This window comes from Neolamprologus brichardi, chromosome 4 (assembly GCF_056152115.1).
Source record: "Neolamprologus brichardi isolate AB-2024 chromosome 4, ASM5615211v1, whole genome shotgun sequence".
Classification (NCBI taxonomy): domain Eukaryota; kingdom Metazoa; phylum Chordata; class Actinopteri; order Cichliformes; family Cichlidae; genus Neolamprologus; species Neolamprologus brichardi.
This window is the reverse complement of record NC_142107.1, coordinates 21,451,514-21,465,956: the sequence shown is the minus strand read 5'-3', so window position 1 is coordinate 21,465,956 and position 14,443 is coordinate 21,451,514. Positions and strand designations below refer to the sequence as shown.

Below are 14,443 nucleotides of genomic sequence, written 5' to 3'. Positions count from 1 at the left end.
CATTTTATGAATGCTGTTATATTTGGTTTTATATTTATTTTACAGTGCCGATGTCTGCTATAAATAACATTATAATATATATTTTTGTTCTTTAGTATAAGTAGAAATAATTGTTCTCCTTTGTCACATTTCAAAAAGGCCATGCAAATGATAAAAAGAAAACAGGTGTTACAATAAGGAAGTCCACTACAATTTCACGTAAAAGATTACCTGGCCTGTTTTCCCTTATCCTTACTTCCGGCACAGAATTTCACTTTTTAGGCTGACGTCGTACTGCTGGAGATTTTACCATTATTTTTTTCATTTTTAAAACCGTGATTTCAGGTTTTATGTGGGCTCGTGCTGCCACCTGTCTACCAGCAGTAAAAATTACAGCTTAAGTGGATTTCCAAACATCCGATTCTACGTTTCAAAATAATAGTCTAACCCGGAGAAGTAAGTTTCTTGATTAAATATCAAAACTGATTTTTTTAAAGAGTTAAAACAACAAATAAAAATAAAATATTAAAAAATAAATGATAAAATACGACACTTCAAATGAACTGTGAAATTATTTATTACATTAATCGAAAGCTTAAAGTTACATGTTGGCAGTAATGGTGTGTTTTATACATTGTATAAATATATAGAGGGACGTTAAAATGGGATTTGGCCGGTGGGGTAATTAATGAAAAGTAAGTCACAGAATTATTTCGTTTGTGAGGTCCAGTAGATTTTCCTTTGAGTGCAGAATGTGATCAGCTGATCTGCTCCTCCGGTACTCAGTGCAATTAAATTCAAGATATAATTAAATGTTTCATTTCCAACAGGGTCCCTTTAGCTCATTTAGCTCATCTTATGCATTTATGTATTTCTGATATTAAGTTAAACGTTTATTTAAGCTTTTATTTTGAAGACATGCGAGCCCAGTTTCCGGCAATTGACTCCGTTTACTTGACGTGCCTGCGTTTTGACGTATGAATCATCCTTCCTCCTAAGATGGCGTTGCACCTGTTCCGTCTGTGTTGATTCTACTTGTTTTCGGCTCAGCATTAGAAAATAAACGATCTTCCAAGCGTCGACATTAAAGCGGACACGGTTCCGAAGCGAGGTCGGCTGTTTAAAGATGTCCACAGACGAGCTGTCAGCCTCGGATAGCGAGGCTGTGCTAGCCGGAGCAGGGGAGCGGTGGGCTCCGGTGGGCGCTGTGGCTAGCCCCGAGGATGAGAGCGGGAGCTGCGGCAGCAGCGCTCATTCGAGGCAGAGATGCTCGACGTCGGCCAGCGAGGAGGAAATGACCTCCCGGCTGAGGAGGCTCGAGGAGGAGCAGGACTTACTAAACTCCTCTCTCCTCGCGCTCACCTCTCACTTCGCTCAGGTCCAGTTCAGACTGAAGCAGATCGTTCACGCACAGAGCGAGGAGAAGGAGAGGATGCTGGCAGACCTGGAGGAGTTCGCCTTCAGGGGATGCCCGCATGTGGTGGGCTGCAGGGCTCAGGACACCAAGCAGCTGGAGAACTCGGTGAGGACTCTGATTTTATACTTCCTCCAAACAGTGCGCAGACGAGAAGTGTCATAATTTTAAAATAAATATTTCCTTGTGTTGCTCTGTAATTGATCCCTATTATTACTCACATTCACTCCATATATTAGGATTGCTGTATATTATTGGTATTCTGTACCAAATGGCTGAAAAGCTGTGTCTATGTCAGCATTAAACATGCACACATTTACTCTCTAGCAGCCAGTTATTCTTAAAGTGTCTTTATTGCGTCACAGGATTGGCTGCTGCGCCCACCTGTGTGTTCCTGCAGAACTCTTATCTCTCATGGAAAAAATGTCTCCTTTTGTCTTTTGTCACAGGCGTGTGAGTCACAGCGGCGCAGGCTCAATAAAAATGCCTCGAGCAGATCTCAATCTGTTTAATAAAGGCTTGTGTTTGCACAGGGATATTGAAGCCACCTGCTTTGTTCCTTTTCTTCTTCTTTTTAACCCCTCTTCGGCCACAGCCTTGTGTCCTCATTAGCTGCTGTATGTGTGACTATAGATTTTCCTCATGTGTTTGACCTAAAAGCCCTTTTTCTTTGTCTCCCCTGTTGCATGCTTTGCTTGCAGGGCGATCTGGTGAGTATGAAGCGATACCCGATGTCTCGTTGAGAGTTTGGTTTGTGTAAAAGTCCTGTTCAGTGTTTGTCAGACCTTGAAGTGGCCCAAATATTCTGTTTTTTTGTGTGTTTTCATCTTAACTGGAAAATGCTGGGAACAAACTTTCCGTTTATTGATGCTGGCAAAGCGTCCGCACTGGTGTCTGTTTGTTACATGCTGTTTCAGTGTTGTGATGCTCACACTGTCAGCTCCTCCTGTCTGTAAAATCTAGAGTGACTGTTTGTGTTTTTCTCCTGTCAGAGTGAGAGGGAGAAGAGGGAACGTCTGGAAGCGCAGAGGGAAAAACAGAAGGATCTCATTTTTCAGCTGAAGACGCAGCTGGATGATCTTGAGCGCTTCGCCTACCAGGAGGGAAGCTACGACTCGCTGCCGCAGTCCGTCGTCATGGAGAGACAGAAGGTGGGTTTGTGTCAATGCAAACATCACAGCACTTAAAGGCTGTTTACAGGTTTTCCTGACAGCCTTCAATCCTTGTTTCTCTTTTAATCTTTACAACCACCAAAGTGAAAATAAAAACTTCAAACTTCCACCGTCTGAAGTGTCCTCGGGTACTTTCATAAACATTACATTATGCTGAGCAATATAATGTGATGTTTGCATGTTTTAGCTCAGGTGGAACAAGTCAAATATCTGACCTCAGCGTGCCCCGGGTTTTGTAAGGATATAGCTGTTTCTCTCACATACCTATTAATACTTATGTCTTTTAAAAAGTACAGAGGTTATCCTGTAATCGCAAAGCTGTGATGGTAGTTATATTTATATTTGAGTTATTTTTGTGCCATTTCTTTGTTAGCATATCTGAAGGTTATATAACAGGAAATCAAAGTTGGTTTGATCTGGAAGGGTGAGGAACTTGAGACTAAAGCGAAAGATTTCGCTGTCAGGAAGATGGCTCTTTTATCTAGGGGAGATCACTGTTAGATAACCTGCTCGAGATCACGTTATGTTCAGACGGGGGTTTTTTTAAAGTACAACATTTCCACAGATTCATTCGCGACTATAAGCTCTAAGAGCAAAATAGTTTCTCAGCTAAGCCAATCCATTATTCATTAGACTTTTGAACTGTGTGTTAGTGATGCCACTGAATGAAGCCATGCAAACATGAGAAAGTCGAAGTGATCTCCATGATGTCATCGGCCAAATTTGGAGCATTCGTGGCTCAAGAGTTGGGAGTTCGCCTTGTAATCGGAAGGTTGCTGGTTTGAGCCCCGGCTTGGACAGTCTCGGTCGTTGTGTCCTTGGGCAAGACACTTCACCCGTTGCCTACTGGTGGTGGTCAGAGGGCCCGGTGGCGCCAGTGTCCGGCAGCCTCGCCTCTGTCAGTGCGCCCCAGACTGGCTGTGGCTACAATGTAGCTGCCATCACCAGTGTGTGAATGTGTGTGTGAAAGGGTGGATGACTGGATGTGTAAAGCGCTTTGGGGTCCTTAGGGACTAGAAAAGCGCTATACAGGCCGTTTATCTGTTGGGTGTGCAAATAAGCAACTTTCAACAGCAACATATTTACACAGCCATCAAGTTTAAATTTAAGAATGCCCTTAACATTCAAAAGCTCCTTCTCCCTCTTGGAGGCAGTGACATTACGCAAAAGCCTGTCTTGTGCTTTCCAGGTCATCATTGACGAGTTGATCAAAAAGTTGGATGTAAACCTGAACGAGGACATCGGGAACTTGTCACCTGAGGAGCTGAGGCAGAGAGTGGACGCTGCCATCGCTCAGATAGTGAACCCAGCCAGAGTCAAAGAGCAGCTGGTGGAGCAGCTCAAAACGCAAATCAGGGATCTGGAGATGTTCATCAACTTCATCCAGGGTACACAGCCTTCTGAGCCGTGGTTTTACTAGCAATGCGATTCATTTTTAATTTCATTCACATGATAACTTTGACATTTTCTTCCACAAGATGAGGTGGGGAACCCTCTTTTGTCAGATGGACGCAGCCAGCAGCCACGCGCAGCAGGGACCAATACCAGATCTCCAGGAGCAAAGAAGAAAGGTCGGACACTCTGTTTGTTGTATACAGAGATTTCTTAACTGTAGCTTTGATAACACAGGGTACAGTTTTTTTGCTTTGTAGCGTCTGTAAAATAAAGTCTTTAAAATGTGTGCGTTCCTAATATGGTTCTTCCTGCTGCAGTGGACCCAGAGCAGGCCCAGAAGATGCGAGAGACCGGCCTGCAGCTGATCCAGAAGGCCCTGGCCGTGCTGCAAATCTTCGCTGCCAGCCAATTTGGCTGCGCGACCGGACACGTCCCCCAGAGCATGTGGCCTCAGGATCCGTGCGGGCAGGACTACGGACCCCTGCTGCAGCGTCTGGAGGCAGCTGTGGAGAAGGTGCGAGTTCTGGGATCGCATAGGCACCCATCTGTGGAACACGTGGTCAATTACACCAGCAGCTCCACACTGGGGGCCCGAGACGAGCTGACGACGTCTGTGAGGAAGGAGCTGGCCTTTGCTCTGAAAGACTTGTTGGCTCACGGCCTCTTTTCACCCTCTCAGACCATGAGCGTAGTGCTGGCACCCATCTCCTGCCTTCTGCCTCACAGACCAGTCGCACAAACCATGCACCCATGGGAACTCTTTGTGAAGTACTACCACTCCAAAAACGGGAAGGCCTTCGTAGAGTCACCGGCCCGCCAGCTCTCTCAGTCCTTCGGCCTGCACGTTGGGAGCGGCCCGGTAACCGTCACGCCTAAGCAGTCTCTGCTGTGGGCCATTCACACTGTGCTGAAGGAGCATGGACGTTACAAGCGAGGACCGGACTCGGAGTTCAAAGCTCTGGTGTGCATGGCTCTGAACGAGCAGCGGCTCGTATCGTGGCTCAACCTGCTGTGCAAGTCGGGCACTCTGATACACCCGCACTATCACGCCTGGAGTTACATGGCGCAGACCGGCTTCGAAGGAGCCCTGCGCATCCTGGGTCGCATCAGCCACCTCAGGTTCAACCTCCCTGTGGATCTGGCTGTTCGACAGCTGAAGAACATTAAAGATGCTTTCTGAGGATGAGAGTGTTTGTTTTATCAGCTGAACTAAACTGCTCTTACCAAACATTCAGGACCAAAAGCATGACTTTGCTTTAAGTATGTAGCCTTTTAGAGGTTATCTAAGCAGCAACCCTTCTAAAGTTAAGTGCAAGTATGTGATGTCTACACAACATGCATGGGTGATAATGTCGTGTTAGTCTGCATTCCTGCTATATTAAAATATCAAAGACTCAGCTGCTTGTACTGTAAAAATGCCTTATTGTGGAGATGGAGATTACCTCATCTTTAGCCTTCCTGACCTTAGCGACCTGTGCTGCTCATCATACTGTATCATTCCCCTGTCGTACCTGTTAGTGGCCTGAGCTATGCAGCAAACATTGTGTGAGAGTTTTACAGTAATCACTACTGTAATTTCCAGTCTGACAATCCAGGAAGTAAATGAATGAGCGGGAAGTTTGCTCTACCGTGGCCTCTCCATGGTAAACAAGAGCTGTCACGGGTGCTTGTTCTTAGTGGAAAGTGCAGTGGCTTCTGTTTGCGAATGAATAATTCAGCTGGTAAATCATGTGTAGCAAACTGGCTAAACGGCAGCACTTAGGTCAGCCCGTAAAGGGAAACGTGCGTTACGGTTTCCTCCGCTGAGGAAAACCCAGATGTGGGTGGTGTTATGTAAGAAATATGCAGCTGTAGCAGATGAAGCTGGTGTCACTTCTGGTGTTTCAGGTTTGAAAAAGCATTTTGACCCTGTATAAACTGCTGCTTTCCTCCTCCTTTCAGGTGTAGTTCAATCCAGCTCATATAGATGAGAATATCCCAAAACTGACATAATTGTAGGATGTAAACTTTTGTTTTTTTCCATCATCCTGAGACCAGCTCAGTTGCACGTCCTATATAACTGAATGTATAAACCGTAGATGCTATTAAGTCAGAGTTCACCCCAAAATTGAGTTTCTATATGCTATCGTTTGGCTGTTAGTGCTGCTTGTTATGATTTGAAGCCAAAACATCGTGAGATTCATTGGGAATTCCCCCACCCTGTGACCCTGTGACATGCTAACTTCAAGAGGAGGGCCAGACTGCACAGTTCCTGCACCCACCTCCTGCCTGGTAGTTAGCACAGATGGTAAAAAAGATGGACGTAGCCACAGTGACCCGTTGGTTTGTGCAGTGTTGTCATAAAGCCTCGAGCACCATCTTCATCTCCGTCTTTTGGAACTGGGAATTGACTGTCAATCACAGGTTAAATGCATTACCGCCACCTTCTGGCGTTTTGCTGATTAAAGATATTTTACCAAGAATTTTTGGCAAGAACTAGTTTAGTGGAAGGTAAAAGGTTCCTACACAAAGGATAAATAGTAGGGAAGGTCATGATCTTCAAACATTTGAATAGTAATTCATATATATTGTAAAAATCCATTTATGGGACCAACTGTGTCATTTAGTTTCTATTCAACATAAGCAGATATTTCTACAGCTGAGCAGGGATCTCTGTTAAACCGCTGCAAACCAAAACCACTTAGAAGGACAAATCGCACTAAACACCAGAGGACTGTTGTGTAAATTTGATTTTGGGGTGAACTGCACCTGCAAACTGAGTGTAGTTTAAGTCTTGTTTCCAGGACTAAAGCTTCAGTGTTCCTGTGACCACATGTATGTATCAAACCTCTGAGTTTGTTTCCTGCACGAGACCATGTGTGCACCATGTGTTACGTGAATAGCAAAGTGTGTTTGGGATAGGTTTGTTATGTTTTTCTCATTCTTTCCCCTGTTTTTGCTTTTTGTTCAGCTTTTGTGTTATTTATTTATTCAATAGCTTAGCTCAACAGTTGAAGGGTTAAAGTAGCAGCTGTACTGTAACTGTAGCAGTTCAGTCTGGTAACAGTAGAAACACTGCGTCATCTGTTTATGTTTTATTATATATTGGGATATGAACGATGTTTATCTTTTAGTTTTTAATCTTATTTAATGCAACCTTGTCTGTAAATGAATTAAATGTAATAAATAAACTGCTGAGCTTCTCACGAGGCTTTATCTCCTCTGTTACTAAAAGCCTAATGGTAATGCCTGTTGGGAGATGGCTTAATCTGGGTTATTTATTTATAGCTACAGTCTATAGATTAGACTCTAATGCCAATGTTTTGAAGAGAGACTGGCTATGAGAATGCATCCAATCTTTATGTCCTGCTGTGCACAACAGATCGAGCAGACTGTGGGTTGCAGCTGTCTGAAAACAGCTCATCCAAATGAGAGTGACTGAAGAAGAGGAAAAAGTAAGCCGAATAAAAACAGTTTCAGTTTCAAGCCACCAGAGTGCGTACATTTAAGACTTAAAATTGTGATCGTGAATGCATTAATATGAGTGAAAGGTATTCAAAGACAGGAGGGAGCAGTCACTCTAGTGGACACTGTGATAGCAGGATACCTTTAAACCAAAGGACTGCACTCACACAGGTACCCATCAGCAATGCAGAGCAGTGGATTGGTTGAACAGTTGGGTTAGGTTTCTGATTCACTGAATTAACAGATTTTACTGAAATTACTTTAAGAATTTCGAGATAAATTAAATCAGATCTACAGCTTCATGTGTCTGTGCAGTTAATGGTACAGTTTCCCTTCAAACTCCTACAATAAACCACCATGGATGCATTCAGTTCTGCCTACTGATTGAGGATTTCTTCACCAGTAAGTGAAACTGCATCCAAACTGAACGCAGTCTCACCCAAACTGAGGCTGAATATGGTTTGGGTAACCAGCCAGCAGAGTTGGTTAGGTTTATTTGGTTTGTTTGCTTGTTTTTACCCTTGTGTAGTGTGCAGGTTTGTTGGACCGGTTTTCAATGTTTGCCCAAAGAGAGATTATGCAGCTCAATATTTCCACCTCAGACTCTGTTTTGCATCATTTTCTGTGAAGAAAATATCAAATAACACATTTTCAATGACTTCACATTGTAGCCCTTCCCCCCATATGTTTATATCACACACGGTGTTTGGATCCACTCGACTTGGGGATCATATACAATGAGTGTGGAGGTGTTGTGCCCCTTCCCCCTGTCCTCCTCATATGTGGCTTCCTGTTTCAGTGTGTGCGTGCTTTGCCTCTCTGCTCCTGTTTTTTTTTTCCACACTACGTTCAAACAAAGTGACATTTCAAGCAACTGTCACAGGAAAAAGAAAACACAAATATTTTGGAAAACTATCAAAAACTTTAAAACTGATGTTCTTGTTTATGAGGAAAATAGACTAATTGTATGTTTTTATACACAAATTTGAACCAAGTATGAATGGAAGAGGATTAGGGCCAGTGGGGGAAAAAGTGAGGACTTCTTTTTTTTTTTTTTCCCCAGAATTCTAAGAAAAAAAGTCAAAATTCTTGCTATTTCCTTCTTTTTTTGTAAAGCAGTAAATTTCAAAATTCATGGATAACAACAATAATTGTAATGCACATTTTACCCCTCTGTCTTATGGAAAGGATCTATAGCAGGGGTCCCCAATCCCAGTCCACAAGGGCGGGTGTCCCTGCAGGTTTTAGATCTCACCCTGGTTCAACACACCTGAATCACACGATTAATTCATTACCAGGCCTCTGGAGAACTTCAAGACATGTTGAGAAGGTAATCTATCCATTTAAATCAGCTGTGATGGATCAAGGACACATCTGCAGGGACACCGGCCCTCATGGACTGGGATTGGGGACCCCTGATCTATAGTTTCTCATACGGTCCCAGCTGCAAATCAAGGGTGATGCACAACCTAAGATTGTCTGCTCAGAGAGCTTCAGTGACTTTACAAGGCAATATGATGAAGTTTTTAGAACATGGTTGCTTTCATCTTTATTAGATAAGACAGATAAGAAAGAAAACGAAATAGTTCTCTTCATAAAAGGAGAGAAGTAAACACCAAATAATAACCATGTATGTGATCTGTATTGCTTGGAATTGGAATAAGTACAAATCTGTTAGGTATTTGTACATAAATTGCTATGGGTGGATTGATTTAATAGCTCAGCAATGTCTTGGGTCCACCAGACCCACCAACATTATCTGAGGAACAAACATTTGAACACTACAAAAGGTTTAATGGAGCAAAGCATGTGGATGACTGTCGGGGGACTGAATGCTGCTGCAGATGGTGCAAATAATAAAATAATAATAAATCTACCTGATTTTTCTTGTTACCCTAATTACACTAATTTCTTTCATTTAGATTTCATAACTGAGTCTCTATGCCACCGACTGAAACGTTTCTGTGTCCCACGTCTTTTTTTTTACTCTGAAATAACTTGAAAATTGTTCAATACGATGAAAATCTAAAGAAACGTAATAATCCGCCTCTGGTGTCTTTTTTTTTAGGTTCCTATTTTTTTTTAAAGTGCTAAAATAATAACTTTTATTTAATGATCGAGTTCTGTTGAATTTTTGTTTAATAAAAATTAATAAACAAAAAAAACATTCGCTTGCTGATACTTACGGATGTGACGTAGTCAGACCGATGGGTCAAAGTTCAGCTAAACCTTGCGGACTTCCTTTCCTGTTAGCGGTGGCCATAGAACAGCATCAGTGAGTGCGATTTCCCTTCAAACAATCTTCATCCATCGCTCCAAATGCGCCTAATTTTATTATTTTTTTCATGATACATAGACGGCACCGACTCTGTTAGTTCAGATGTGGCCGTTAGTTTGTAGATTTTGTTTGCTAAAGAAAGAAAATTAGCAGATTTATCGCAGCGCTTCGTCCCCAGCTGTGCTCTTTTCAACATGGCAGCTTCCTTGATGTGTAGCTGCTCAGAGTCCCATTGAACCACTTGTGAAATAAGACTGTTTATGTGTGTAGGCATCTTATTGAGCTGTATTAGTTTTGCTATAAGTAAAGGGGCTTATGCGGTGCACTTAATGTGTCTGAGCAAAATAATTAATATGAAAACAGCTTGAAAGTTGTTAGCCTAGCTGAAAGCTAATGCTAATGTAGCATAAACGAGAGGCCGACTTGGAGACGTGTTGGCGGATTGACGGGTTTGATTTGATATTGAGACTGAGTTCAAATGTGCCCTCTCTTTCTGGCAGAAATGGGCAAGTTCATGAAGCCTGGGAAGGTGGTGATGGTCCTAGCTGGACGCTACGCTGGGCGCAAAGCTGTCATCGTCAAGGTAAGACCGAAGAGCTTCTGGGAGTTTTTTTTGTAAGGCGGTTAAAAGAGTTTGCTGATTGTATGGCACATGTGCCTGAATATGTACACACCAAGCTCTTACCAGAGTTGTCCATCTGAAAGCCAAATTGCCATTTGTCTGCATGTTGAATTTCCAAGAATACAGTTTTCAGGCCATGTGATGAGGGATAGAAAATAAGTCCTATTACAGTCCGTGTATTCAGTGTCTCCCATGTGTTTCAGTAAGACAGCCTACAAACGTTTTGTTATAACTACAGTTGGGCTTTGTGCTCAGAGCTCATCACTTCATGTATTTATATTGGATGTAAAACTAGAAAGTGGTGAGTAAATATCTCTGTGGAGCCTACAGGTGGATGCTGGGGAGCATGTTACCTGTTGAGCACAGCTCAAGCTCCTTGCTTAAACGAACTTTGCTTTAGTAGTGTTTGGAACTGTACACACCGGTGTGTGCTGTGTGAAAGGAGGCATCTCTTTTTCAGAAGATATTCTAAGACGGTCAAGTTGGCAGAAGTCCATAGTTAAGGTGGCTGAATGATAACTGGAATGCTACGACATACCTGACCAGCTGGAAGGGAAAACATGAGATGGGAAGAAACTGAGTTTACATAATTTCCTTTGGGATTAAAAAAGTATAGAGACTCTGATAACAATACCAGATGGTGTCATTCCCTCAGGTGGAAAGAAAAATAAAAGGCTGGGTAACTCACCCGAAATAACTGTCTTTACTTGGGTGGGCAGCACATTAAAGGAAAACTGATACGTGGGGAAACACTGATACATTTCTTTGCCTTCAAATACATACTGCAGTGGTAATTCAGCTTTTCGTCTTGTAAGTGTTTCGTGTCTCTGATGTCACATCCTCCTGCTAATGTCTGCTGCAGAACATTGATGATGGCACCGCTGACCGTCCCTACAGCCACGCTCTGGTCGCCGGCATCGACCGCTATCCCCGTAAGGTGACCACATCCATGGGCAAGAAGAAGATCGCCAAAAGGTCCAAGATCAAGGCCTTCGTTAAGGTGTTCAACTACAACCACCTCATGCCCACCAGGTCAGTGTCTAATCTACATTGACATAATTAAGTTTTCCTGTAAAGAAAATAAAGTGGTGGTGACAGAAGAAGTCTTTTGGAATGTCTTATAAAAAGTGTCCAACAGCTGTAACATGATTGGATACCATATTATTAATGTTAAATCAAGAAAGGCTGTCATTTTTAAAAACATCTGGTTGATTAAATGTTTTGAGTTTAATTGAGGAGGCTGGTTATTCTTCTTTCAAAAATCCAATCACATCTATGGGCTGAAATCTGACACGGTGTTCTTCCCATTATTATTTATGTGTCTGCGAAGACATTTACAGATAATCAATATTGTGAAACTTGTGTAATGACACAGTTTGAGTCTCATAATCATAAATCGACCCATCAAACTCGGTGAGGTGCAAATAAATACAGTGCGTGTCTGAATCTGAACTGCATTCATTAGAAGTTTAAATATTATATTGCTTGCAGTTATTTAAGCAGAGAGCTGGGATGTGTGGTGTCTTCAGATCAAAGTTTTATTACTGGAGATGTTTTGGTTGCTTTTTGTCCTTTCCAGCTGTTAACAGCTGTTCTTTGCTTCTTCTTTTTTTGGATCCACTTGTTTTAAACGACCAACACGCTTGACTTGCCTTATGTGTTTGATCTGAATAATTGTTACTACTTCAGGGTGAACGAGCCACTTAAGCAAAAAGTAGTCTGTTTTTTTTAGGACAGCTGTTTTGCTCTGTAAAATGACTGATCCCTTTAAGTGCATAAATAGGTCTGTTAAACGCTGCCGTCACTTTATCTGAACAGATGCTCTTCAGACATCTTTGGTGCCCAAAACCTATAAAAACTATAGAACTTTATCTTGATGACGAAAAGAGATTTTGCTTAATTTTTTTATTTATTTATTTCTTAACTGGGGCCTGGTTTTCAGAATGTGGGCCAGTTATATTTTGTTCCAGTGACTTTCATTTTTAGACTGAGGTATAAAGAGGTCTGACAGTCATCCTGCTGCTGCTCTGATGCAGGAATATGTGATGTTCAGCTGTTGATCGAAGATGTGATCAAACTGTAATTTGTAGAACAATGTTGAACAAGAGGAGTCATTTTTATCAAACAGCAGTTAGTTGCTGGTTGACATCAGTGGCTTTTCACCCACACAGGCTGCCTTAAGTGCTTGATGTGTCTGATTCAGTGTAACGTTGAACAAACTTGATGCAACGCTGAGGGAGAACGTCGACTTGAACATTGAGCAGGTTTATGGTCCATTTGTAATTTATGAATCTGGAAGCTAGTAAAGCGATACTGATTGTTCATATCTTACAGGTATGAAGGTGCTCAGCAGAGCGAGCTGCAGTCAGCCATTGGTGTCAATAAAAAAAAAAGTCTTTAACATGTTTTTACTCCTTCAGATACTCTGTGGATATTCCTCTGGACAAAACTGTTGTGAACAAGGACGTCTTCAGGGATCCAGCTCTCAAACGCAAAGCCAGGCGGGAGGCCAAGGTCAAGTTTGAGGAGAGGTGAGTCTCCCTGATTTCCTTTTGATTTAACATCAGAGGATTTATGTACATCAGGGTTACATTTTTCATGATTTCAAAATGAGTATGTGTTCTAAAGTAGAGTTAAGTGGACAAAAAGTCCGGCGGCAGCACAATCATGGGAAAAAAGATCCCGTTATGATCAAAATAAACCCGTTCTTTGATACATTTAATTTCCTCTTAGCAAGCAGTTGGTGTGTGCACGTCCAGATTGTAATCAGTGATGTTTGCTCTGTTTGACTGTTTAATCAGAGAAAATGACTTCACCTCCTGTTTGTTGTTTCAGGTACAAGACGGGCAAGAACAAGTGGTTCTTCCAGAAGCTCAGATTCTAAATTCACTCGGTTTCACAAATAAATGTTTAAAAACTGATTTTCACTCTTGACTCATCGTGTTTGTGTGGGGTGGGGTGTGTTTTCTCATACTGAAAATTCATGAAATATTCTTAAGGATTCCATCTGGAAAACTGTGGAAAAATAGACTTGTAATATTCACCAGCTGCTGGAAAAGTAATCGGAGTTATTCTTGGTTACGAGGACGTAGTCGCACCAAATTACCCTGGAACGTAGTGCAGATGTCTGACCTTGGCACTAAATCATCACTCGCCTTTTTTTAATCTTTGAAACAGGTTGTATGATATCTTACTGCCTGCTTTTAACAGTTGGTTGGAACTAAACAGCACCAATAATGTGAACATTTACAAGACTGATACTGGAAACAGACACGAGTTCACATTTTCTGCTGAAAAATCATTCGCTGCTGCTTCTGTGTGAATTTGATCAGCTGGAACAGCTAAATACAAATTTAAAGGTTGAACAAAATGTAAGTCTGACTAATTATTCAATGAACATTTTTAGCAGGAGAGATTCTCAGGAACTTTAAGAGGAGTGTGGCTCGAATACTTGAACATTCAATGAGGGTGTTATGAATGGCAGTGAGATGTGGTTGCTTTTTCATTTTAATTTTTTTTAAACATCTAAATTAAAGGCAGACTAATAGAAAATCTTCACTCGGCAGTTGGTACGTTGTATTGTGATCAGAGCTCATCAGACAATTTGTGTTGTGTTTAGCAGTTTCAGGAAAATCTCATTTTGATTTAAAGAAACTTAACTGCACATGAGAAACCTTAAATATTGAATATTTGTTCAACATTTTAATGTTGAAGTAACTGATCACTGGTTACAGGTGTAAACATGATTGATGTGGGGATGAACTTTAAACAAGTGAAAAACAATATTTTAAGTTTTTGAAAAACATGAAAATGGCTGAAAAAATATTCCTACAAAGATAAAAATATACAGGAAATATCCGGATTTGTCAGCAATCATCAGATCAGACTGGTGTGTTCTTTGACCCTAACATAATGTGTCTGCACTGCAATACCTGTTCTCAAGTTCCTAGATTTGCCCCTAACAAATACCATCCACATTATTATATTTAAAAATATATTTGTCTTTGGTCTGTAAAATTTAAAAAAAAAAATTAATTTAATAATTAATTTTAAAAAAACACGCTGGCATACATATACGGACTGATCATCACTGCTAAAACATAAAAGAAAAGGAAATATGACGTAATTTATATATGTAT

At 41.5% G+C, this 14,443-nt stretch overlaps 2 protein-coding genes across 2 annotated transcripts; both read left to right on the top strand.

Annotated features, from left to right (window-relative positions):
• Positions 1-970: 970 nt before the first annotated feature.
• On the top strand, positions 971-7,143 carry rundc1 (RUN domain containing 1). The gene is made up of 5 exons (XM_087840049.1): positions 971-1,501; positions 2,386-2,544; positions 3,755-3,953; positions 4,044-4,136; positions 4,278-7,143. The coding sequence occupies exons 1-5, from the start codon at positions 1,106-1,108 to the stop codon at positions 5,138-5,140; spliced, it is 1,710 nt and encodes a 569-aa protein (XP_087696175.1). The 5' UTR covers positions 971-1,105; the 3' UTR covers positions 5,141-7,143.
• A 2,454-nt stretch (positions 7,144-9,597) lies between these two features.
• rpl27 (ribosomal protein L27) lies at positions 9,598-13,225 on the top strand. Its single transcript, XM_087840048.1, has 5 exons — positions 9,598-9,679; positions 10,183-10,265; positions 11,167-11,336; positions 12,725-12,835; positions 13,140-13,225. Exons 2-5 carry the CDS (start codon positions 10,185-10,187, stop codon positions 13,186-13,188), a joined length of 411 nt encoding a protein of 136 aa, XP_087696174.1. The 5' UTR covers positions 9,598-9,679; positions 10,183-10,184; the 3' UTR covers positions 13,189-13,225.
• The last annotated feature ends 1,218 nt before the right edge of the window (positions 13,226-14,443 follow it).